Source organism: Perognathus longimembris, chromosome 20 (genome assembly GCF_023159225.1).
Source record: "Perognathus longimembris pacificus isolate PPM17 chromosome 20, ASM2315922v1, whole genome shotgun sequence".
In the NCBI taxonomy this organism is placed as follows: domain Eukaryota; kingdom Metazoa; phylum Chordata; class Mammalia; order Rodentia; family Heteromyidae; genus Perognathus; species Perognathus longimembris.
The window spans coordinates 32,220,793-32,244,134 of NC_063180.1; the positions used below are offsets into that span (position 1 = coordinate 32,220,793).

General features: G+C 52.3%; 1 protein-coding gene across 2 annotated transcripts in view; it reads left to right on the top strand.

The window, feature by feature from the left end:
* The window catches only part of Ntrk3 (neurotrophic receptor tyrosine kinase 3), a 235,323-nt gene that overhangs the window by 181,449 nt on the left and 30,532 nt on the right, over nucleotides 1–23,342 (top strand). For both annotated transcript variants that reach the window (XM_048329451.1, XM_048329452.1), the window contains exons 13-15: nucleotides 17,381–17,511; nucleotides 20,162–20,334; nucleotides 21,933–22,176. In XM_048329451.1, the coding sequence (XP_048185408.1) occupies nucleotides 17,381–17,511; nucleotides 20,162–20,334; nucleotides 21,933–22,176 (548 nt within the window). The remainder of the gene's footprint in view (nucleotides 1–17,380; nucleotides 17,512–20,161; nucleotides 20,335–21,932; nucleotides 22,177–23,342) is intronic.

Sequence of the window (23,342 nt, forward strand, 5' to 3'; positions counted from 1 at the left end):
AGGGCCATCAGTCTCTTCCAGATGTGGGGAGCCCGGCCCCTTTGCTAGTTAGCTAAATGCTTCAGGCAGCCTGAGGCAGACCTTCTGTCCACAGAGCTGTCTCCATGCCAGGGCACCCCTTCTCCGGGGCCTGACCCTGTCAGGTTGCTATGGAGACCCATCTGGAGGGCCCCCGCAGTGGATTGGTATTTATTGGGGACCTGTAGTTTGTCTGGGTGCTCTTCTCATTTATGGATGGCTGGGAGGGTTGCTGTCTTTCTGTGACAGAGGTAAAGACCTTGGAGAAATTGAAGGGAAGGATTTTTTTCTTCTTCTTCTAATAACAGTGTGCTTTTTTTTTCTGATTACAAAACTAATTTATATTCACAGTAGAAAATTCAGTGGAATTCAGAAAAGCATACAAACACATAAATTATCTACCATCTCATCATCCAGAGACAACACTGTTAACATTTTAGCTTTCTGCCTTCTAATCATTTTTATGTTCTTACTTAATTATTTAACAGAAGAAAATCATTCTAGGTGTGCATGCACACACATAGCATTTTGTAGCTTCATATATATATATATATATATAATGTAAGGTAGCGCGTATGGATCATTTCACTGATCATTCACAATGTTAAAATTTTTGCATAGGTAATGTATTTGCCGCATGGTTAAAAAAGTAAAACACAAAAGGTTTGCATGAATGTTTATACCAGCATTTGTTAAATACTTTACAAGACATGGAAACCCCCAGGACCTGGACTTTTCTGTATGGGCTGGCCTGGAACTGTGATATCCCTGATCTCAGCCTCCCACATAGTGAGGATGACAGAGATGTATCATCATGCCGTTACTGATTGAGATGAGGTCTTACATTTATGTCTGGGCTGGCCTTGAATCTTGATCTTCTTTACCTCAGCTTTCTGATTTGCTAAGCCTCCAGGCTTGAGCCATGGGCAACTAGTTAAACGAACTTCCTTCCTTCCTTCCCTTTTCTTTTTCTTTCTCTTTGAAAAATAGATATAGGGGCTAGGAGTATGGCCTAGTGGTAGAGTGCTTGCCTTCTATACATGAAGCCATGGGTTCGATTCCTCAGCACCCCATATATATAGAAAAAGCCAGCAGTGGCTCTGTAGCTTAAGTGGTAGAGTGCTACCCTTGAGCAAAAAGAAACCAGGGACAGTGCTCAGGCCCTGAGTTCAAGCCCCAGGACTGGCAAAAATAGTAAATAAATAAAACCTTTCCATTTTCCAGGACTGTCAAAAAATAGATATATACTACTCTATCATATTGAGGGATTCATATTTATTTAATTTGTTTACAATATCTTATCCTTATAAATACCCTACTACATACAATGAACTGACCCTAAATAAATAGGGTCTGGCCTAAATATAATATCAACACAGAGAGTAATAATCTCTGTAAGCTGTTTGGTACATTGCTTTTGAGTACGTCATTCATATAAGGTTATACTAGTGTTTACTCCAAAAATGGTATCTAAGAATGAAGTTCCTTTGTGGTCTCAACAAGCACCAGCTCACATGTGGTTTTGGTTGTTGTTTTAATACATGGATTTGAACTTGAGTCTGGCACTTGGCTAGGCAAGTAGTCTTTATTATGTTTCCAACACAGTGTTTTGGTATGTAACCCAGGCTGGCCTCCCAACTTTGTTACTATCCTGCCTTACCCTCCCAACTAATGGGATTATAGTCATGTACTACCATGTCCAGCGTGATTTTTAATGGCTGGACGATGTCCCACTGTGTGTGCACACTGTATTTTATTTAATGAGTAATTACAAACGTGGCTTTGTACGCTTTGTCTGCCGAGTAGTGATGGGGGCATTTAAGTACTTTTAGTGGCTGAGCTACACAAGGGAGCAACTCAGCAGCAACAGCACTGCCAGATGTAGTAACGGCGTCACCACATCCCCATCTTGATTCCCAGAATGGACATCACGTGGCTTCTCCTACAGACCCCCAGCTACCCAGGAACTGAGGGCACACTTGGGCAAACTCATCTGAAATGCGCTTGCTTGAGAACCCAGGGTTCAGTGTTGGTGACCATTCGTTATTACCTTTCCTCAGATGACTTCCGAGTTTCGTAACTGCATCAAGACTCTCTGGGCTAGAATCCTACCACACTCTGGGGCTGGGGATTTCCAGCCGCCTGGTCCCAAAGTGTTCATGGGATTCAGAGCGAAGCCTCCTAGGTTGGGCAGATGGCTAACCAAGCATGGGGCTGTGACCTTCTGGACGTCAAGGTCAAGAGTCAGGCAGTCCCCCACGCATCTCAATCTCCTGCTGTGGCCTTTAAGCAGGCAGCCTCCTGAGAGCACGCTGGGTGGGATGTGGCCTTGGATTGAAGCTGCCTGTAAAAAGGCCACAGACGATTCGGAGCAATGCCTTTCCAGCCAACCCATTGATCTGGGCTGGAGGCTGGAGAGGGCGCCAAGCTGGGGAGAAGCCAGCCAGCTGGAGGGGATCCAAGGAAGGAGAGATCAGACTTGAGATTTATCTGAGTCCTCAGCTCTCGAGGCCAAGGGGATGTCCGGGTCTTCTCTCCAGTGGCTCAGTGGTGACAGCAGGGCTGGGCTGTGGTCCCAACATGTCTCCCCTTTCCTAACAAGGTCCTTATGTCTTTCTGGGAGTGGGCATGGGTGGGACAGGAGAGACACAGCTTCCTCCATCCTGAGTTCCTAGGCTCGAGTCAACTGGAGAAGAGGTCCTGGGGGAAGGAAAAATCCTCCGAACAAAAGAACCCCAAATGCGCGGAGGCACAGGCAAGCCTCCGGGGTGACTTCCAGAAGGGAGGAGTAAGAAAGAGTGGCTTTGGGAGGAGCACCAAAGGTGGAACAGTCGTGTCACCTCCTGGAGCCCCGGCAGGCTGCTTGGCTAGTCATCTGCTGGAGATGTCTGTCAAGTGACAAGCGCATGCCCAGATCCAAGGCTCAGAGAGTGGCGGTGGAAGCTAGCTCTGGAAGTGCCCCTTGGGTATGTAGCCTACTAGGTGGGACCCGCTGACTTCTTCTGGAATCCAGGATCTCTGGGAGGCAGGGACTGCAGCAGGGCAGAGAGCTCGGCCAAGCCAGTGTATGTCCCTCTCCCTCCTTGACGCTGGCTGAGTTGGGAAGAAGCAGGCGTAGACAGATTGGAGCAGGAATGACCGCACATGGTCCGGCCACAGGGAAGCCTGGCACCCTTGTCGACTTGCCCGTGTCCATGCATTGCGTGGCCCCGCTGACCAGGCCCTCCTGACTCAGAAGGCGGGAGAGCTCCAGACCACAGTACACACTCCCGGGGGGGGGGGGGGGGGGAGAAGCCCAGTTTGCCTCTTCCTTCCTGGGCCCTGATTCGGTGGGAGTATCACACTGCTAAAGCTGCTGTGCCCGGCACAGTGAGTGCCCAAGGAATAGCTGTTTGCTGCTTAAGTTATTAACCACAGCGTTAACGAGGTGCTCTCTTCTTTGGCAAGATCTCTTGGGGAGGCGGGAAGCATGCCTCCACCCTTCAGGCACCTTCTGTGAAGGGAAGTCCACGATTTAATGAATAGCTAAACTTAATGCCGAGAAGAAGCTTTTGCATCTGGGATGCCACGAGGAGTCTAATCTGGTCTTCATACTCAGTGCCATTACCAACTAATGGGAACTCGTTTGCTTAACAAAGATGGATGGTAGGTTGCACTTACCAAACAAAGCGCCATTTTAGAGAGGTTAAGTACGATACTCCCTGTTGCATGGCTAGTTAATGTAGAGCCGGGGGCGCCTGTGGTCAGTGCCCAGGGCCTTTAACCTCCCAGGCATAAATACTGCCTCTCCTGCCCCTTCCCTTTCCACACAACATGAAGAAGAAATCACACTCTCTAGCAGTTCATAGTTCTCTCTGTCACAGAGCTTAGAAGTCTACAGTCAAAGAATGGTGCATGAGAAATGAAAGGACCTTCAAACAACAAAAAAACCAAAACCAGACCGATGATAGAGAACTCAAGGAGCCACCTATAGGTGGTTTATTTATTAATCGGTTTCTCTCCAGCGTGCATTAAACTAAACAGTGCAGGCAGCAAACCCGGGAAAGAGATGGCATAGCTTCAGGTATATCAGTTCATCGCAATAGGGTCTATGGGATCAATTGGTTTTCCCAAACCTTGGATGGCTGGAAGTGCTGTTTTGAAGGGGTAGAGAGAGGGGTCTCTTCATTTCAGTGAGACATCTACCAAGTGGTTTTGTTCTGTTGTGGATAACATTTTTTTTTCCTGGATTGATCTTCCAGCCAGATATTTAATTTCTTCCTGATTTTATCTCTTGGATTTCTGCAATCATTTGGCCTAAGTCATGACCTGGAGCACTGGGAATTCACAAATGTGGATCCCCAATCTCAGAGACATAGGAAAATGATACAGGAGGAGGTCCTTGTGTGATTGACAGGAGACACATGCCGGAGGGGGTTAGGTCTGCCCTGGGCATTTCACTTCTGTAGTGTGTGTGTGTGTGTGTGTGTGTGTGTGTGTGTGTGTGTGTGTGTGTGTTGGAAATGGGAGAGTGGAAAGGTTTTGGGAGAAGAGGCACAAAGGGAAAAGGCTGGTTTGCAAGGGGGATGAGCAGATGTGGGAGCATCTTACCTGGCACTGTTGCTTTCATGGCAATCCCTGGGACCGAGGGAATTGTACAGAAGTAGCCACAAACCGGGGCTGGCCTCCCAGGGAGCGGGAATAGAGGGACAACAGTCTGGGCTTACCTTGCACGGGAAGAGGTTCAGGGAGCCTTTTGATCTTTCTAGGAAGCCTGCAATGAAGCTCTCCATCGTGCACACGCGCACACACGCGCACACACGCGCACACACACACATGCATCTAGCAGGAGCAGAGCACCTGCAGAAAGCATTGTAAAGAGGGCTAGCCGTGGCGGGCATAGCCCGCGTAGAATGGGTCAGGTGTATGGTGAAGGTGGCTGAAGGTACAGGTGTGTAGCCATCTCACTATGTCACATCTGGAAAACAAACAAACAAACAAACAGACAAAACCGAGAGAAGGAATCCTCGAGCGGCGGGGGCATGGCGTCCACCTGCAGAGCCTAACGCCCCAGAGACGCTGCCTTGACGTGTTGAGGGCCACTCCAGGGTGTCCCATGCTGCCAGCGAGAGGTGGCCATTTGCTCTCGACATAGATCTCATGTTGTCCACTGAAGACACCTCCCCCTTCCACCTGTCCACTGACTGCGCGGCCCTCTTGACTTTCGATTTCTGGGATCTTCTGAAGAGCAGGTAAGAAAAATTAAAAAAAAAAAAATAAAAGGATACTAGCATTGTTTGCATTGTTCGTATTGTTCGAAGCCCAGACTTCCTTAAGTGCTGACATTTCGTTCGGCACCCAGAGAACATCTACATCAATACCATCAGCTCTGTCCCGTGCCCAGGGCGTAGCAGGCAGTGCCCAGGACGCAGTGTGAAACTCCACAGACTTGATCTGGGAGGTCAGGTCAGGGCTGAGCCATTTCCACCAGGCCTCGCTTTCCCTCCTTTTTTTTTTTTTTTTTAAACTTCTTGTACTTTTCCTTTTCCTGTAGACTTATAGGGTAGGGGGAAGGTTCAGGAGACAGGCCAGAAATCCATCGGCCAGTGTGTGTAACATCTGGTGTGGGGGAAACTCTTGGAAATCGGCTGAGAGGATGTGGTGGGAAAACACCTGGCAGAGTGAGTGGGCTTAGGCCGGGGAGGGGGGGGGAGGGAGCGTGGATCCAGGATCCGGAGGCCGTGCGGAACGAATCTGCTGGCTGCTCCAAGCTCAGGCTGCCCGTGCCAAAGGGCCAGCACGGCAGAGATGCGAAGGCCCTGGCCTCTGGCCTCTGGCCTTCCTTCCTTCTTTCCTTCTTTCCTTCTTTCCTTCTTTCCTTCCTTCCTTCCTTCCTTCCTTCCTTCCTTCCTTCCTTCCTTCCTTCCTTCCTTCCTTCCTTCCTTCCTTCCTTCCGTCCTTGTCCTGAGCGGGGGCAGGAGAGAGAGAGAGAGAGGGCCAGCAAGAGCCGGCGGGGAGGTGAGAGGTGCCTGCTGGCGGTCTTCACGTCTTCACTTAGGATCTGGAAGCGGGAGCACCCCGCTCTGGGCTCCCTGCCCACCTCTGAGATCCAGAGGTGAGCTTCAGGGCTTTCCAGAGAGTCTGGTAGAAGGGCTGTCCAGCCCCTGAGGTCAGGTGGAGGGAGGCTTGGCCAGAAATAAAGGGGACGTGCGCCGGGTGAGCCAGGACAGCGAGGAGCACTTGGTGCCGACGGGGATACAACAGGAAGCCTGTGGGAGCTGAGCTGTCAGCCCCTGGGGCAGAGGGAGGATGTGGGGATTAGCAGGTGAGACACAGCACCCCTATCCTCCCCCACACAGCTGTGGGAAGACAGGAAGCTCCCACTTGGGCCCATCTAGCTGCCTGGCCAACCTCCACATGCCCTGAGGGTAGGAGCCCTGGTGGGGCTGAGGGAGGCCAGACCTGTGTCCAAGGGGTTGAAGTGACCACCAGATGAGCGGATGAGAGATGTCTCTTCTTGAGGAAAAACCTCATGTAGGGTTAAGGATCCTACATGGACATAGTAGCTTCAAATTTTCTGGATTTGTTCTCTTTCTTTCCCTTCTTTTCCCTTCCCTTCTTTCCCTGGTTCCTCTCTTTCTTATTTCCTTTCATTCTTCCTCCTTCCTTCCTTCCTTCCCTTCCTTTGTTCCTCCTTTCCTTCCCCCTTTCCTCCCTCATCCTTCCTTACCTTTCTTTCCTTCCTTCCTTCCTTCCTTCCTTCCTTCCTTCCTTCCTTCCTTCCTTCCTTCCTTCCTTCCTTCCTTCCTTCCTTCCTTCCTTTCCTCCTCCTCCCTCCCTCCCTCCCTCCCACCCTCCCTCTCTTCCCTGCCCTCCCTCCCTTCCTTCCTCCTTCCTTTCCCTACCGACCCTCCCTCTCTCCCTTCCTCCTTCCCTTCCCTACCCTCCCTCCCTCTTATCCCGTCTCTTTTCCTCCCTTCTCTCTTCTTTCTTCTCTTCCCATCCGGCATCACCTAGTATGGAATATCTTCATCCTCTTGTTTTAGGCAGGACTAAAGCCAAACCCTCCTACAAAAAGGAGTTGAACAGCTTGAGGATGGGCTCCGGTGGCCTGAGTCCACGTATTCACATTCTGTGGTGTGTGTGCATGTGTGTACATGTTCACGTGTTCCTTTTTTTCTGGGGAGGGGGTGTGTGCACGTGTGCACTTAAACTGAAATCTTCCCAGCTGTTCAGTTGATGGCTTGGGGGCGGGGCGATTTTCTTCTGCAAACTGGGGAATGTAGGCTATGTGAGGATCGGCCAAGCCTGAGAGGAACTGGCATTCCATGCCTGCAATGTAACCAAGTTACATCCCAGCACAATCCAGTCATGGCCTGTGCTTACGTCATGAACTCTAGTTTGTCAGCCCAGGATGCTTGGACCTTGCTTCTGGGAGCAGCCCTTGAATTGAACTTAGATAGGAAACAGTAAATAGGCATAGGTAGTTCCAGGATGCCTTGGGTTTTGTTAGGGGCAGACAGACATCCTGAGGCAAGACAAAGATGGTTTCCAGCACAAAGAGAGAAGCTCTGTGGAGAAGGTGGGGTTGAAGCCAGTCTAAGGGAGCAGGTGGATTTCTGCCGGTGGGAGTGGAGTGGGCAGATGATGGAGCATGGACGCAAGGTCCCGGAAGAAGACCGGCCTTTGCATCTGCTGGAGCCCTGTAATGCAGGCCTGTCAAGTGTATGAGGCGTAATTGGTTCTCAGATAGCCTATGCCCTGAGGGCGTGGATGTTAGCCGGGACGTCCTTGGGCCCCTGCTTTGTGGCCCCACTGTGGTGAGCTCAAGCTCTGACCTCATTGAGACCACAACTCCATGTGGCCAGCATGCTATCATTCTTCCTCTTGTGGTTATGACTTCTGTTTTCCTGGTGAGCAAATTGAGGCTCAGAGAGGCAAAGTCATTTGAAGGTCAGATAGAAGTGGGCAGGAGGAACTGGAATCTTTCTCCCAGGAGCCTCACGGATATCTGTTAGTCCACTGGACACAATTCCGATGCATCGGCATGGACATAGGCTCTCTCTCTCATTCTTCCTGACTACCCAACGAGATGGATTTTTTTTTAAATTTTACTCATGAAAACATGCAAATAAACACTTGCGACTGGGTTAGAACATTAGCAAAAGGCTACTTCTTAGGTGGCGTTGTGTCACGGATGAGTTTATATCCAGTTCTGCCTCCTTCCTTTTTCCTCTTAGCATTAAGTCTTTGGCTCTATTGCTGCTTTTGAAATGGGTTGCACTGTCTATCAGATTGAAGGTGATTGCTGCTGGCCGATTCTGTGACAGGTGGCTGTAGTCCTCTGATCTGTGGTCCTCATGGGAGTTTGTACTTTGGGACCCCAAGGCTTCCTGTGTGAGCTGCGTCTTAGGGTTCCAGATGCCCATCAGTTTATGTCTTGGCCAGAGGGCCGGAGCCTGAAGGAATGACCTTGGGTATGTCATGCACAGTGATGTCTGGGAGGAGCACAACCTGTTCAGAAGGACGTGGAAGACAGAAGTAGAGGCCAAGGGTGAGAAGCTGAGGCAGTATCCCCGCGCAGAGGGGCTTCCGGGGAGACAGTGAGGTGGAACATGGAAGGAAAAAAATACCCAGGCCAGAAGCCGGGAGTGGGGGGTGGGGAGGGGAGAAAGTTAAGAAGCTAGGCAAATGGTTGGAGGGACAGATTCACAGCCAGCGCCTGAGATTCATCTTTCAGCACCTAAGTTCTCAATTCCAGATGGCTTTCCTTAGGGAGTTGTTTTGTTCTTGACTCTTGGCTCCAGCAGCCAATGCTTAACAAGAGCCAGAGATCTTCTCGAGTGTGGGAAGGGCCAACCCAGCATGGAGCTGAAGGAAGCGGGTGGGAACGGCCAAGCGTGGGGTGGTGAAGGAGGCAGAGGCAGGAGCCCTACGGTATCAGGTGTCGTCCGAGCGCATGGCCATGTTGCCGGGAGGAGGAGTAGCACCTGGGATGGCGGATGCCTGTGAACTTCAGTCTCCCTTGCTTGAACTCCTTACGTCAGGACACGTGAGCTGGAAAGTACCCCGGGACAGACCGTCCTCTTCTGAGCCTCTTTCTCCAGTGCTTCCAGAAACAACAGGGTGTCTTATTTATTGATTCATTCATCTTGGTGGGAACGTGATATCTCTGCGTCCTGTACCACGGCTTCGAGCTCCGGGGTGCACGTGTGCCCTGGAGTGTGGGAGCTGGTGGTGTTCACTGAGTTTCATCAGACGCAGGCACGGGGGATTTTCTTTAGAAGTCCGAGGCGCTGGCAGCCTGCGTGTTCCGTTGAGGGTCTCAGGACGACCCTGATTCTACAAGATCGCTCTGGATTCTTTGGGCCATTCTCTGAGCAGGACATAAATAAGTCTGCTCTGTGGGACCTGCTGGATCCTTTCCTACTTTCCCCTCATTGCACTACTCCCCCTGCGCCCCTTCTTCTTCCCTCATTGTAGTGTCCTCCTCTGTTAAACGTCTCTAGCAGTGCTACAGGGGAGTTTTAATTTATTCATTCATTCATCACGTATTTAATGAGTACCCACTGTGTATTAGGCCTAATCCCTGACCTCAAGTAACACACAACTGTGGGCCCCTTTAAAACTCAAGACGTTGCCAGGCCCCTTCAGAGCCTCTTTGCAAAGACATTTAACGCCCCGGGCAGATCCCGGGGGGTTCTTGGATAAGCAGTTCGAGCCCACCTCACCCAGGATTGCCAGAACATCTGATAGTGCCGGTGTGTGGTCAGCCTGGAGTCTGTTCCCATGTCATGGTTTCCCCATTTGGTTCATCAATTTAACCGCTATGCTTCTAAGGAAGACTCCGCAGAGTTCCTCTGTTGACTCTCCAGCCTTTGAAATCCATTCTTCTAGAAAGGTCCTTGTCCTAAACCCAGGAGATCTTTGCATCTCGGTTATGGAAGTCCTTCCAGAGATTGCTTTGCAAGAGTGGTTGTGTCGGAATACTTGGCCACACTATCTTCCTCTGTCGGAGGTGGGGGGGTGGGGGGGTTGGCGGGGGGGGGGGAGAGCTGGCTGAAGTTGGTTGCGCACACCAGGCAGGGTGTACAGCTAGCCAGGGATATGCTCACCAGGTCTCCATGGGAGAAACCATCCTGCTACTGCTGGATAGGAGGGAGATGCATCTCAGGGGGCCAGCAGGAGGGACAATGGCCCCCGAAATTCCCGACACACAGAGAAAAGGGGAGTCCTGTCTTTCTCCCTCAACGTTCTAGAGCTGGCCTTTATTCTCCCTCCTGCCACGTTACCCATCCCCCCCCCCCCAATCAGAACTGTGAGAATGTTATTCTTTTCTACTTAAAGACATTCCATTTCATGTGTAATTAAATGTGTGGTATTGGATTAATGTTTTCTTCTGAGCCTTTCTGGCAGCCCAAGACCCTGGGGTCTGGTTAGTGCAAAGAAACACACACTTCTCAGAGATCCTCCCTTCCTCTCCCCATTCCCTCATCCCTTTCTCCTGCCAAGAATCTCCTTCCTTCATGCATGGGGTCACCATGGGGAATTACCATCTCCCGCTCCTCTGTGGGACAGGGCGGCCTTGGATTTCTGCCTTTCAGTGCTGTCCTGATCTTCAGAAGCATCCCACCGGGGCTGCGGGGACCTCAGGTGGTGGCCACCAAGGTAGCAAGATCCAAGGATTCGAGGTGAAGTGACGGTGTGTGTATTTGATGTCGTTGGATTCCTCTAAGTACTGATGCCAGCCAGCTAGGAGTGCAGACACTCTCCCTGGAGTAGGAGTTGCAGAACCGAGGGGTCTGTCATGACCTAAGGATGGGAAGCTGACTCCCTCTCCTCCCACACTAGTCCCCACCTTTGCACCCCATGATTTCAGTCGCACACAGCTAACCACAGTCCGAGGGTATTCATATGGGTGTGGATTCCTTAAGGAGACACCTCATTAGGCTCGTCAGTGTCGCTTTGTTAGTATTACATGTAGTTCAGATTGCTGTGATTGTTTCATTTTGTTACAAGTGATGCTTGTGGATCTCTTTCCAGTTCTAATTTATAAATGAAACTTTTCCATAGTCCACGCAAGTGCACGCAGAGCCCAGTGTGAGCTGCGGTCTCGGGCATCCACGGGGTGGGAGGAGACTTAGATGGAGTCCCCTGGGGATGAGGGGACTCTGGTCCTAGACTTTAGAGTCTCAAAGGCCACCTCTGGTGGCTCAGGGGTCTCGGACCAAGGACACGATCACCTTGAGCCCCAGGCTCCTCAACTGTGAAGATGGATGAGATGGAGCGTATCGTGTAGTTAGCCCGGCACCTGACCCGGGGTAAGTGCCCAGTCAATGGCAGTGATCGTTATTACTAATAGGAACCCAAGGGATGATTCACTGAACAAGATGAGAGCAGGGAGGAGTGGCGTCTCCAGGGAACAACCTGAGAGTTCTCGGTAAGAGAACTAACCCGTTGACACCAGGCACTCCAGTGCCCTTCCCTCCCCTGGAGGTTTGGTGGGGTCCAGCCCTTATGGACTACACCCAGGGTCCTGCCTCTCAGGCGTTAGACCCCAGCCTTCGTGGAAGGACAGCGTCAGCGGGGCCCGCACGCAGCCTTCCTCGGGCTGATCATGAACTGCAGCACCAGCGTGGTACTGGGGCCTCAGCGGAGGAGCCTCCGGTAGGACTCAGGGAGCATGCTCACTTTGCGAGGCTGGTTTTCGCAGTTGGTCGTACAGCAGAGTCAGGATTGCCATAATTTATAACCAGGGAGCCTGGGAAATCTGCTTCCTGTCTGCCGCTCAATACCAGCCTTGAGTAGGTAGCTGTCTCTGCCTTGAGATGTCTTTATTCCGCTGCTGTCTGACCAACCTCCTCCCACAAACTCCTTTAGACTCTGACAAAGGCAGAGGTGGGCAGCCTTGGGCGGGTGACTGGTGACCCCCCAAAAGTCATTGCTGGTCCACCCCTGAGCAGCCTCAGGCCATTTTCATTCTGGAGAGAATCATCATCTGTCTTCAAGCCCCCCCACCCCACCCCTGAGTCACTATTGTGTTTGGACAACACAGGCTGAGCTCTCTCGCAGAAATGGCATTTTATTAAATATCCATCCTTCTAGTTGGGTGCCGATGGTTCACACCTATAATCCCAGCTGCTCAGGAGGTTGAGATCTGAGGATCGTGGTTTGAAGCCAGCTCAAGAAGGAAAGTCTGTGAGACTCTTATCTCCAATTAATCAGGAAAAAAAGAAAAAGCTAGAAGTGGCACTGTGGCTCAAGTAGTAGAGTTCTAGCCTTGAGCAAAACAGAACTTGGGGACAGCACCCAAGCCCCAGAGTTTGAGCCCCGGGACTGGCAAAATATAAATAAACAAATGAAATATACCCCCGCGGTAGAACTGTCCTGTCATCTCTGTTATCGAAAATTTGACATCAGTCTTGTAACAGTTCTTTTAATCATACTCCATGAGGCCCGTTCTGCAAAAAAAAACAAAAACGAACAACAACAACAAAAAAAGAATCCATGGGCCAGGAGAGGACAGAGCACAGCCATGAAGAGGCAAAGTCAAGAGTTCCAGTAGGGACCTGGCTTTATTCCGAGATTCCCTTCTGGCAGGACGATTGTTTGGTTCCGCTTCCTCCCTAATCAGCAAAGCTGAAAACTTTAGGTCTGCCCCCCCACCTCCCAACCCACCTTCTTCCAAGAATGGAGAGATGAAGTTGACAGCAGTCCATTCTCACCCAGCTCTGCCGGACTGTCCAGGGTGCCTGTGCTCTTCGCAGCACATCGTCCAGCAAAAGTCTTCCTCGACATACACCTCACCCAGCTCAACAGAGGCAGGACATGGGACATGCCCCACCTGCGGCTGTCCTCTTGGGGCTCCGGCTAGATAAGAGCTTCTACTTGAGGTCCGGCATGCTGCCAAGTCTAGAAGGCCTCCCAGAACCGAATCCCACATGCATGGAGTCATGGTCTCTGCTGCAGAGGAAGGGTTCTCGGAGCAGTTCCCCGAAGTGTGGAAGGTCTCATTTCTGCCTGTGTCTGGTGGAACTCTTGTGTGGGAACGGAGATGCGGCCGTGTGCAGGGGCCTTCCTCTGATTCAGGCCGGGTAGTGATGGTTTTTCACATAGGCAGTTTGGGAAGAACCAGAGGCAAAAGTCCCAGAACCTATCTCGCCCCCCCTCAGCATGGGATACCAGCCCCCCATCCTCTCCCAGTGGTCGTTTTCTTCTTGGCGCCTGGGAGGTCTTCTCAGGGCTGTGCACACATCCCTCCACCCCCACCCCAGCCCGCTTCTGGTTCCCACATCCCAATGTCTCCGCCCGGTGACCCAGACTGTGCTGGGCTGGCCAGCCAGGCAGTAAAAGGAGATTGATGCCTCCTCATCCTAGGAAAATCCATCACTTTCTTTTTTTTTTTTTTTTGGCATGCGGGTCAGATGGCTTCACCAGAGGCAGCTCTGAGCAACACTAGGAGAGCTAAAAATAAGCGCAGCAGAGATGCAAATAGATGTGTGGATGTCAGCAATGAAATGGTTCACTCCAGCCCCTCCCCAGGGCCTGGCAGAGCACGGCCCTCCCTCATCTCACCATCCACACCCCATCCCCAGAGCTTCATGCTTCAACACCCGGGAGGGGAGCTCCCACCCCCTTCCTTAGAATGCTGCTGCTTTACCTGGCTACTGTTGACCTCTGTGAATCTGGAAAGTCACCTGCGACTGTGTTCCACCTGTGATAGCTGGGTCAAGGTGAGATTTAAACTTGTCCCTATGATTGCTCTTTGCCCACTTACTTCTTCTTCAGTAGTTTTGGGATAGAAGCTACTGGATGATGGCACTTTGGGGATCTCGGGTCTCCTTTGGTACCTGGCGTCTTCCACGCAGAAGTGATTTGCCCCATGCATTTGGCCCCCAGCCAGCCTTTCCTTGCCAAAGCGCCATGGATACCTTGCAGACCTGGGCCAGGAACCAGTTTCCTCCTAGAGGAGGGTGGAATGGAGTCTGGCTTGCTTCCTCGTTCCTTCTTCTGATGCTTTGCTCCTTCCATGGCTGACCAACCACACACAGGGAGCAATCCTTGCTATACAGACAACGAGGATGGGCCAAGGTGATTGTGTTCAGAGTCACTGGGCACCTCCCATGTCTCTGAAAAAGACCCATCTTCATTCACATCCAGGGTAGAGACCTTGTCCTGCTGGAGGCTTCCAGCTCGCCTCTCGCATTGGCTTGCCGAGAGGAGAGTTTTCGCGGGCTGGGGTCCCTGCTCACAGCTCTGCGCAAGGAGACTCATGTCTGTCCAAGTCACTGCCTGGCTCTCAATGGCTGGGATTTCAAGGGAAGGCTGGGAAAACCCCTCCGGGAAGGCTGCTCCCACTGGGCTGCCCTGAGTCCCGCAGAGCCTTACTGCTGAGGGGTGGGGGGGGGGGTGAGGACAAGGAAGGGTTCCAGGTTGTAACCCAAACTCCACAGCTGAAAGAGGAGTGGAGTCCTTCCCATAGCCCTTCTCACGTGACTCCCCCTGTCCAAGAGCCAGATGCCCATCCCAGCTTCCCACTTCCCCCGCTCCCTGCCCTGGGAGAAGCTGCCGAGGTCACGCGGTTCTCAGCTGGAGTTAGGCACCTGGGGAAATAGATAATGTCACTGCGCCTTTGTGTAGAGACAACTCTAGAATGTAAGAAGGTCAGGGAGGCAGGATCTCTATCATCCAGATGGGCAGTGGAGGCTCTGGGAGGAGGCTGAACTTAGCTCAAGCCACTCAGCTAGGGAGGAGAAAAAGGGCTTCAAGGTAAGTCTAGGGCCCCTGCCCCCTCCTGGCCTTCCGGAGGTGAGGTGGACACAGCTGTGTTAGAAATCCTAAGCGGTGCGGGCCACAGCTTTCTTGAGATGGTTAGTTCTGCACCCCACACAATGCTTCCTGTTCCTGGGCTGGACTCTCTGCGGTTGAACACGAGTGGTCCATGTGGACAGACTTGGGGTGATTCTGACACACCACTCAAGTCTGCAGTGGAGAGAAGGTCTTCTGGTGGGGTCTGTGGCTGAAGGAGTCTCAAGGACCTGGCTGTGCTTTTGTGTCCTTATGCTCCGGATTCCAGCCACGGAATGAGGACCGGACTTGGCCTTTTTATTTTACTTTTTTCTCCTTCTCTTCTTCCTCTTTCTCTTACTCCTTCTCCTCTTTCTCCTCTTCTCCTTCCTCCTCCTTTTCCTCTTCCCTCCTCCTCCTCCCCTTCCCCTGCCCCATCTCCTCCTCCTATTTTGTGGTGCTGGTTCTGGGGTTTAGACTCCGGAACTGGTTGCTGTCCCTGAGGTTTTATGCTCAAGGCTAGTGCTCTACCACTTAGGCCACAGCTCCACTTGTGGTATTTAGGTGGGTCATTAGAGTTAAGAGGCTCACAGGCTGGCTTTGAACTGTGATTCTCAGATCTCAGCCTCCTGAGTAGCTAGGATGACAGGCATGAGCCCCTGATGCCCTGGTATCGCTTTCTTATAAGATAAAACAGATAATGGTGGATGGGATGTTTTGCTGTACCTGTGACTTGGAGAACTTTCCCATCTGCAGACCTCCTCATGCAGAAGCTCAGGCAGTTGGGAGGTAGAACTTGGCGTGTTCCCTCACACCTATTTTACAGATGAGGAACAGAGACTCAAGGAGCTGGGTAAGGTGGCCGAGCCTTCAGGAGTGTTTCCCAGTGTCTTGATCCAAGGGCCTCCCGCTCCCGGCCCTCCCCAGCCCTTCCACATGGGCTGCACCAGGATCTGGGCCTGGCAGGGGCCACATCATTACGGGTCACCTGGGAGTGACTGAAGCAGTCTCCAGAAGATGGCCTTCTCAGAGTGGCCCTGACCTTCCATCTCCCCGCAGTGGGAGATGGTTTCATCTGCTCCTTCAGGGCCTGCAAATACCATTCCCCAGATGTCAGGGAAGAGAGACGGAAGAAGTGAGGTGGGGTGGGGCGTATCACCCAGAAGTGTGTGTCAGCTTCTTTAGCATCCTGTGGCCAGAGAGAAGCAGCCACGAGCAACTAGCAGCCTGCTGGCCTGTCTCTCGCCGGGGAGAAGAACTTGATAGCCTGCCTGCCTTCCCCTCTACAAACGGTTGCGAGGCAAGCCAGCCGGGTAACTCCAGGACATGGGGCTCAGGTTGGGAAACGCCATCCCTAAACCCACTCTGATGGTCAGCCAAACTTTCCGGCCGCTGCCCTCTGCCACCAGGCTCCTCAAGGGGCCACAGTTTGCCGCAGTCCTCCGCCCTCAGCCTTCAGCTTTCAACAAGGTCACCAGGAGACAATTCTTTCTCCTGGCCTCGCGGTGCCCCGCATAATGTTAATACAGGTATTTAATGCGCTTCTGCCTGTTGAACAATTAGCGCGGAGGTCAGTGAGCCATCTCTGGCTGGCTCCCTTTCATCACTTGCTCACTGTGTGCACGATTCTTTCTAGCATGTTCTTTCCAGAGGTGGGAGGGCTGAGGTCGCTGCGCTGCTTTCTTCTGGCAGACAGATTTTAATTAGGTAGCTAAATTAGCAGAGCTAGTTCAACCCTTCTCTTCGCATGGGCTTTGAACTTGCTACTTGTGGTGATCTCTCTCTCTCTCTCTCTCTCTCTCTCTCTCTCTCTCTCTCTCTCTCTCTCTCTCTCTCTCCTGTCTCTCAGTAAATAGGTATTGGACAAATAAAATTATTTCCTGAAATAATTTTAGCTGCTACCTAGTAGTTTCTACCATATCCAGGCACCTCATAGAAGACACCTGGGCTTGGGCTTGGAGTGTGTGTGTGTGTGTGTGTGTGTGTGTGTGTATGTGCATGTATACACATACCTATGCATGACTCTAGCTTCTCCCAGGGCCTAGGCCAAGCTCTCTGTGTGGATTATCTCATTTAGTCACCGTAAGAATTCAGCCCCAGGAGGGATTGTTACTAATCTCACTGTACAGATGAGGAAATGAAGGCTCTGGAGCTCAACAACTTTCCAAATTCAAAACACAGAAATTAACAGGCAAGGAGGTGCGATCAGGATTCAAACGGATTCTCAACCCTTCCCCTGTGAGCCTCACTGTTGAAAGCGAGGATGCCAGTCGGGAGTGTCGATTGGCAGACCCACTGTGTCAGGACCTGCCTCTGTGGCAAGTCCACCCAGGGAGAAACCTGTGCCAGAGTGCCTGGTGCCTGCCACCCCCTCTACCAGGCCCTGCGCACAACCTCCAGGTCTGTTTTTCAGCTGTGGTTTGGTGGTGGGTCAGGACTGACCAGGGGCAGAGCGGAGATCCAGTCCTGGGTCACACTCTATCACAAAGCAATGCCCGTCTCCATGGCTTTCCCCGCTGGGGACTCAGAGTCCTCGCTTTCCCCCTGCAAGCGCCCAGGACTGACAGCTCTGCCTCCGCTCTGACCCCCTCCGCAGATGTCCAGCACATCAAGAGGAGGGACATCGTGTTGAAGCGAGAACTGGGGGAGGGGGCCTTTGGAAAGGTCTTCCTGGCCGAGTGCTACAACCTCAGCCCCACCAAGGACAAGATGCTCGTGGCAGTGAAGGTAAATCCTGGAGCAGGTGGCACTGGGGCGGGTGGGGGGGGGGGGGCGGAGAAAGAGCCTTACCTGCTTTCCCCACTGGGGGACCTGTACCAACCTGGCCTTCTCAGACACAACCAGGAGGACCTTGTTCTGATGAAGTGTCCATGGGGCCAGAAGCAGCCTCCTTTGGGTTCAGGAGCTAGCCCTGGGACTTGAGGCTGCTTGTGCTTGGAGTGGCGGGTGTCAAGTTAGAGAGCGAGGTCCAGCTTCATTTCTGGAGACGCTGGCTCAGTGGCTCTGCAGGATGAGTTGTCCAGGCTTGGAAGTCACTCAGCCATTTCTCAGGAGTGGAGCTAGATAGAGGGAGCTGGGCAGGCAGCCTGGGAAGCCCCTGCTGGGGTTGGGGGGGGAGGGTGGTGAACGAGACACTGGAAGATCAGAAGGGAGTGTGGCCAGGCTGTTAGCACCCAGACACTGGCGTGAGATTAGGAGGAATTCCAGCTTTCAGATCTTCCCTACCTGAGGGAGTTTCGAACCTGGATCCTCAGATCTCAGACTCCTGAATAGCTAGTATGAGAGACCCGAACTAAGGGGGCTCAGCCGGAAAAAGTGATTTCTTTTTTCCTTGTGAGGCAAATCTCAGCTCTCGTCTTTGCTTACGGATAGACAGATTCTGTTTGAGGGCCCGGCTGAGAGCATCCCCAACGTCAAGACCTTCTTTGTGCAACAGTTGGTGGCTGGGATAAAGACCAGCTGTATCCTGAGCCACTGACTGGTGACCCATTTGCCGTTCCCTAGCAACCAAGCAGGGATTGGATGTGGGCTTGCTACCCGCCCCCCCCACCTCCCGCCCCTGCTACCCCAAGAGGGCAAGAAAGCCTTTGGCCTAGTTCTCCTCCTCGTTATTCTCCTGTCATCCCTGCCCCAGTTGCGTCACTCCCTGGGGTCTGGGGCCACTTGCCGCTCTGGACCCCGGTGTCTCTGGACTCCACACTTGGCCAGTTACATAAGATCTTCAAGCTTGACCCCCCCCCCCCAAAAGCCGGGAAAGCCAGTGTGAAAGCAGGAGAAAGGGGTGCACAAGACCGAAAGAGACAGCAGTTGCTTTGTGCTCTGTCAAAGGAGGCCCCAGTTTCTGCCCGGCGGTGCGGGGTGCCAGTGCGAAGAACGAGGGCTGGTCCCGCTCAAGGCTGAGAACGGAAACACCTCAGAGCTGCCCCTGACATCCGGGCTGTGCGAGACAATGATTTAGAGATGGAGGAAGGCCATTTGGCTGGCCCCAAACTTGTTCTACTTTTCCTTCTCATAAATCCAGAGTTCAACATAAATCTTTACATCCTCCCATCCCACCCATGCTGGGTTCCATTTTTTCCCCTCTTTTTCTTCTTCATAAAAATAAATAAATCACTCTCAGTTATTCTATACCCACACTCCAAACCATGTAGCTCGGGGCTGTGGCCGGGAGCCGGGCTGGTCGTCTCTCTCCGTGACTCTGGTTTGCAAATGTTCCCATTCCAGTTGTGGGTGGTCACTACAGTCTAGGCCTTTATTCTCAGGGCGCTTCCCAAAGCCCCGGAGCGTCAAGTGCAGAGTGCGGAGACAGAGGTCTCATAAACATCAACAGTGGCTCACACCTGCTATACTAGATGTGAAAGGCCGAGAGCAGGAGGATGGAGGTTCCGAGCTAGCTTAGGTGGGGAAAATAAAATCCACAAGTCTTCATCTTCATGGAGAGTGCTAGGCATGAGGGTGTAACTTCTGTCACCCCAGTTATGGCAGGGAGCTTAAAATAAGAGGACCACAGTCTAGGTACGTGTCTGGGCAAGAAGTAAGACCTTATTTTGTGCACTTAACAAGTGTCTACACACACACACACACACACACACACACACACACACACACACACACACACACACAAAGGCCTGGAGGCCTAGCTCAGCCGGGGAGCACTTTGCTTAGCAAGAGCAAAGCTTTCAAAGCTGACAACAAAAACAGCAAAAGAAAACACATGGAACTCGGGAAAGGGGTCGCCTACTTTGTTTCTCTCCTTGGCCTGTCTTACAGTCTGGGCAGTTCTTCTCACTGTCCACGTCCCCCACTTTTCCTACCTGCCCCCCAACACTTTTAAGTGTTTTCACCCTTTGGACCATTGACCTTTTCACCATTTTATTTTTTGGTCAGTGGTATGCCATTATTTTGGTGGAGAGGGGCATGAGGGTAAAACCTTCCACACTTTCAGGGGAGGGGAAGGGAAGGCCGCTTGGAATGGGGGCGTGGCCTGGCCTCAGACTGAACCATCACCCCCCTCGATGGCCCTTCGGTATTGACCTGAGTTGGCCAGGGGGGGGGGGGGTGGCTCGAGTCCACGCTCACGGTTAAGATGTCTGTCACTGAGGAAGTGTGGACGTGGGCTGACTCGCAGGCAGGCTCCGGGCTTCCCAGGTGGGAACAGGTGAGCTCCAGGCCTTGCCATGCCGAGTCCGGTGCCTCTGATGTGCACCCTGGGAACAGGGAGTCCCTGGGGCCTCCGGGTTGACTTCATTGCCTTTCAATACTGGCTGAACACCGTATTCCCTGGGAACCAGGCAGTGTGTGTCTGGCACGGAGAGATTCACCAGAAGGGCGGGAGAGAGCTGCCCACCCCCTGATGGTTTGTGTCTCATGGCCCCAGGCGCTGAAGGACCCCACCCTGGCTGCCCGCAAGGATTTCCAGAGGGAGGCCGAGCTCCTCACCAACCTGCAGCACGAGCACATCGTCAAGTTCTATGGGGTGTGCGGTGACGGGGACCCCCTCATCATGGTCTTCGAGTACATGAAGCACGGAGACCTGAACAAGTTCCTCCGGTGAGTCAGTCAGGACTGCCCTCCCCACCCCTCTTCCGTGTGTTCCACGCGCACTGGGAACCAGCACTGCCGATGTCTAACCCGGGTCTCAGGCTGTGGGAATCCACTCTGCTCTGTGTTCAGTAGTCCTGGGCTCAGGGCCCCGGCGGTGCCTTAATTCCCCCCGCCCCCCGACCTCTTCAGGGGGCTAGAGGGACCTGCGAGTCTCCTGGTGTCCCTGCCACACCCAATCAGAGGGAAGGGGAAGAGACAGCCTGGGAAGTGAGCGGAGAGGCAAGGTGAGGAAGAGGCCAAAAGTAGGAAGGGAAGAAACCAAAGGGAGGCATAAGGCCCGGGTGCTGTGGCCTCTCTGAGAGTCTCCTGGGGGTCCTCTGAAGGCAGCACCGAGCGGTCTCTCCAAGTCAAGGCCCTGTGGCCCGATCTCCCCATTAGGCCTTCCCAGTGGATGCTATCCGTGTGTTCTTTTGGGGGCTGCTGGTCAAAGCTGAGTTCTCGGGAATGCCTTAGCCCCAGGGGGTAGGTGGGCACCCCAGCCCTCCTTGGGAGCTGGATTATCAACTCTTCTCCCTAAATGCCAGCAGCCAGGACCCTCACCATGTTGGTCTTGCCTACTTTCCCATCTCCAAGGGGCAGACTGCGGCCATCCTTCTGAGGTGGGAGGTACGCAGAGCCCACCCGGAGATAATAAAATGAGTGTGTTCATAGTTAACGGCGCCTTTCAGTGGAAATTGGAGAAGCAGTAAAGCAGGCCGAGTCCTGGCTGTACAGCAGGGCTCGTTGGCCTATGGCTTCATAAATAAAGGCCCTGGGTGTGGTTACGGCTCATTGCACTTCCTGGCGAAGAGAGGGAGCACTAAAAGTGACCGATGCGATGGTCCAAGCTGTGAGATAACAAACACACACCTTAGTTTGGAACAGAGGAGTGGCGGGGGCTCCCTGAGCCTCTTGTCTCTCCCTCCTTCCCTGTTCCCCCAAGTGCTAAACAGGGAGGTTAACACAGCGCCCCACTAATTACTGTTAGGATAGGGAATTGCTTGTCAGCAGCAATGAGAGCTTATAGGAAATGCAAATGAATGAATTCCGCATAGCCAATTAGGATCCTGGGGGGGGGAAGGGGAGCCTGGATCCTGTTTTAAGCCTCTTTGATGTTCCATTGGGTGGCTCTCCTTCCCAGTCAGTGGTGGGTGTGGCTTTAAAGTCTGGATCCTGATGAACTATTTTGAGATTCCTGTTATTTGGGCTGGGGTGGAGGTCAAAGGGGGTTCGATCCTTTGTGGGGGGCTCTATTTCTTTATTTAAAAATTGAAGGTTTAACGGAGAACATTCAAAGCAATCAGAAACAGGGCCTGACATACGGTAAGTGTTTATTAGGTCAGAGTTTATGATGGCAGTAATCTTAGTCAGGGATCTGGTTTTCAGAGTTTCTTCCTTAGCCACATCTCAAGGTCCCTTAACATAATGTTGGGCAAGCAGGAAAGGAAAAAGTCACCTGCGGTGTCTCTGTGAGGGCGCTCCAGAGGCCTGGGAAGCACCAGGGCGTTTCCCCTCCATGGCCTGAATTCCCTCTGCTCCCTCCCTCCTTTCCCCATTACCTCCAGGGCCCATGGCCCGGACGCCATGATCCTGGTGGACGGCCAGCCGCGTCAGGCCAAGGGCGAGCTAGGGCTCTCGCAGATGCTGCACATCGCTAGCCAGATCGCCTCGGGCATGGTGTACCTGGCCTCGCAGCACTTCGTGCACCGCGACCTGGCCACCAGGAACTGCCTGGTGGGAGCCAACCTGCTGGTGAAGATCGGAGACTTCGGCATGTCCAGAGATGTCTACAGCACAGATTACTACAGGGTAAGGCCGCTTCTCCCGGCTGCAGAGCTAGCGCCTGGCTTACGTGTCTTTGTCATTGTCCATTAACCCTGTCACTTCGGTGCACATATTTACACACGCATGCCCAGACAGGCACTCAGGGGTCACCTTTGGGTCACTCCTGCATCTTCATATAACTGCCTATTGCTGTTTTTGTAGGCCAGTCACCCTTCCCTCCGGGATGTCAGACGGGACTCTGTCCGTGCATTGCAGTGACTGTGAATTCTGTTTTCCTATTGGCATCGGTGCCCAGTCTTCATGCAGGGCAGACTCATTTACGTCCACACGGTTGCCCAAATGTACTCCCGGTCGAGCCCCACTCCGGGCTACATTTGAACACCTCTCAGTCCAGTGCCTAATCTAACCTCAGTCAGGAGACCCTGAATTCTCAGAACTCTGACTTTGTGAATGTGGTAAGGATCCTCTTAGTTCCAAAGCTAGGTCTTGATGTGAGGTACAACCGGAAGGAGGCCAGCAACGATGGTTAGTACATTGCTGACCAGGCGATTTAATGGTGTCAGGAAGAAGAGGAGTCAAAACACCGTGTCAGCTTCAAACCTTAGAGGGAGGTCAAGCTAGACTTTAGGAAAAGAGTTCTCATCAGGAGGAGCCTCATGCCCACTCTCACTTCCTTTATCTACCTCCTATCAACAGGATTCTATTTCTCCTGAGTCTCCTTTCCACCCAGTCGTGTGAGACTCCTTCCATGGGTCGTTGACTGTGTTATTATTGCCATGGAATGGGTAAACGACTGTGAATGTCACTTCTCCAAAAAAGGAGAAATGTGGGTACAACTTGAGACCCCAGGGTTATTGGATAATGCCAACAAATTGATTGGGAAGCAGCTGCTTCTAAAATACAGAATATTTATGCTGGGCATCAAGGCACAGTCCTGTAATCTTAGCACTTGAGAGGCTGGGGACAGAATGATTGTTGAGTTTGGGGCCAATCTGAGCTACATCCTGAGACCTTATCTTGGGAAATAAAATTATTTTTTTAAAAAAGAAAAGTTTATACTTGGGAAATGAGCAAGGAAAATAGTTTAGTTATAGGAGGCAAGAGAGATAATTATCTGGATGTGCAGGGCTGTCTTCGTCTGTTTACAAAAGAATACTATCAACCAGGGAACTTATATCTTATTTCTCACA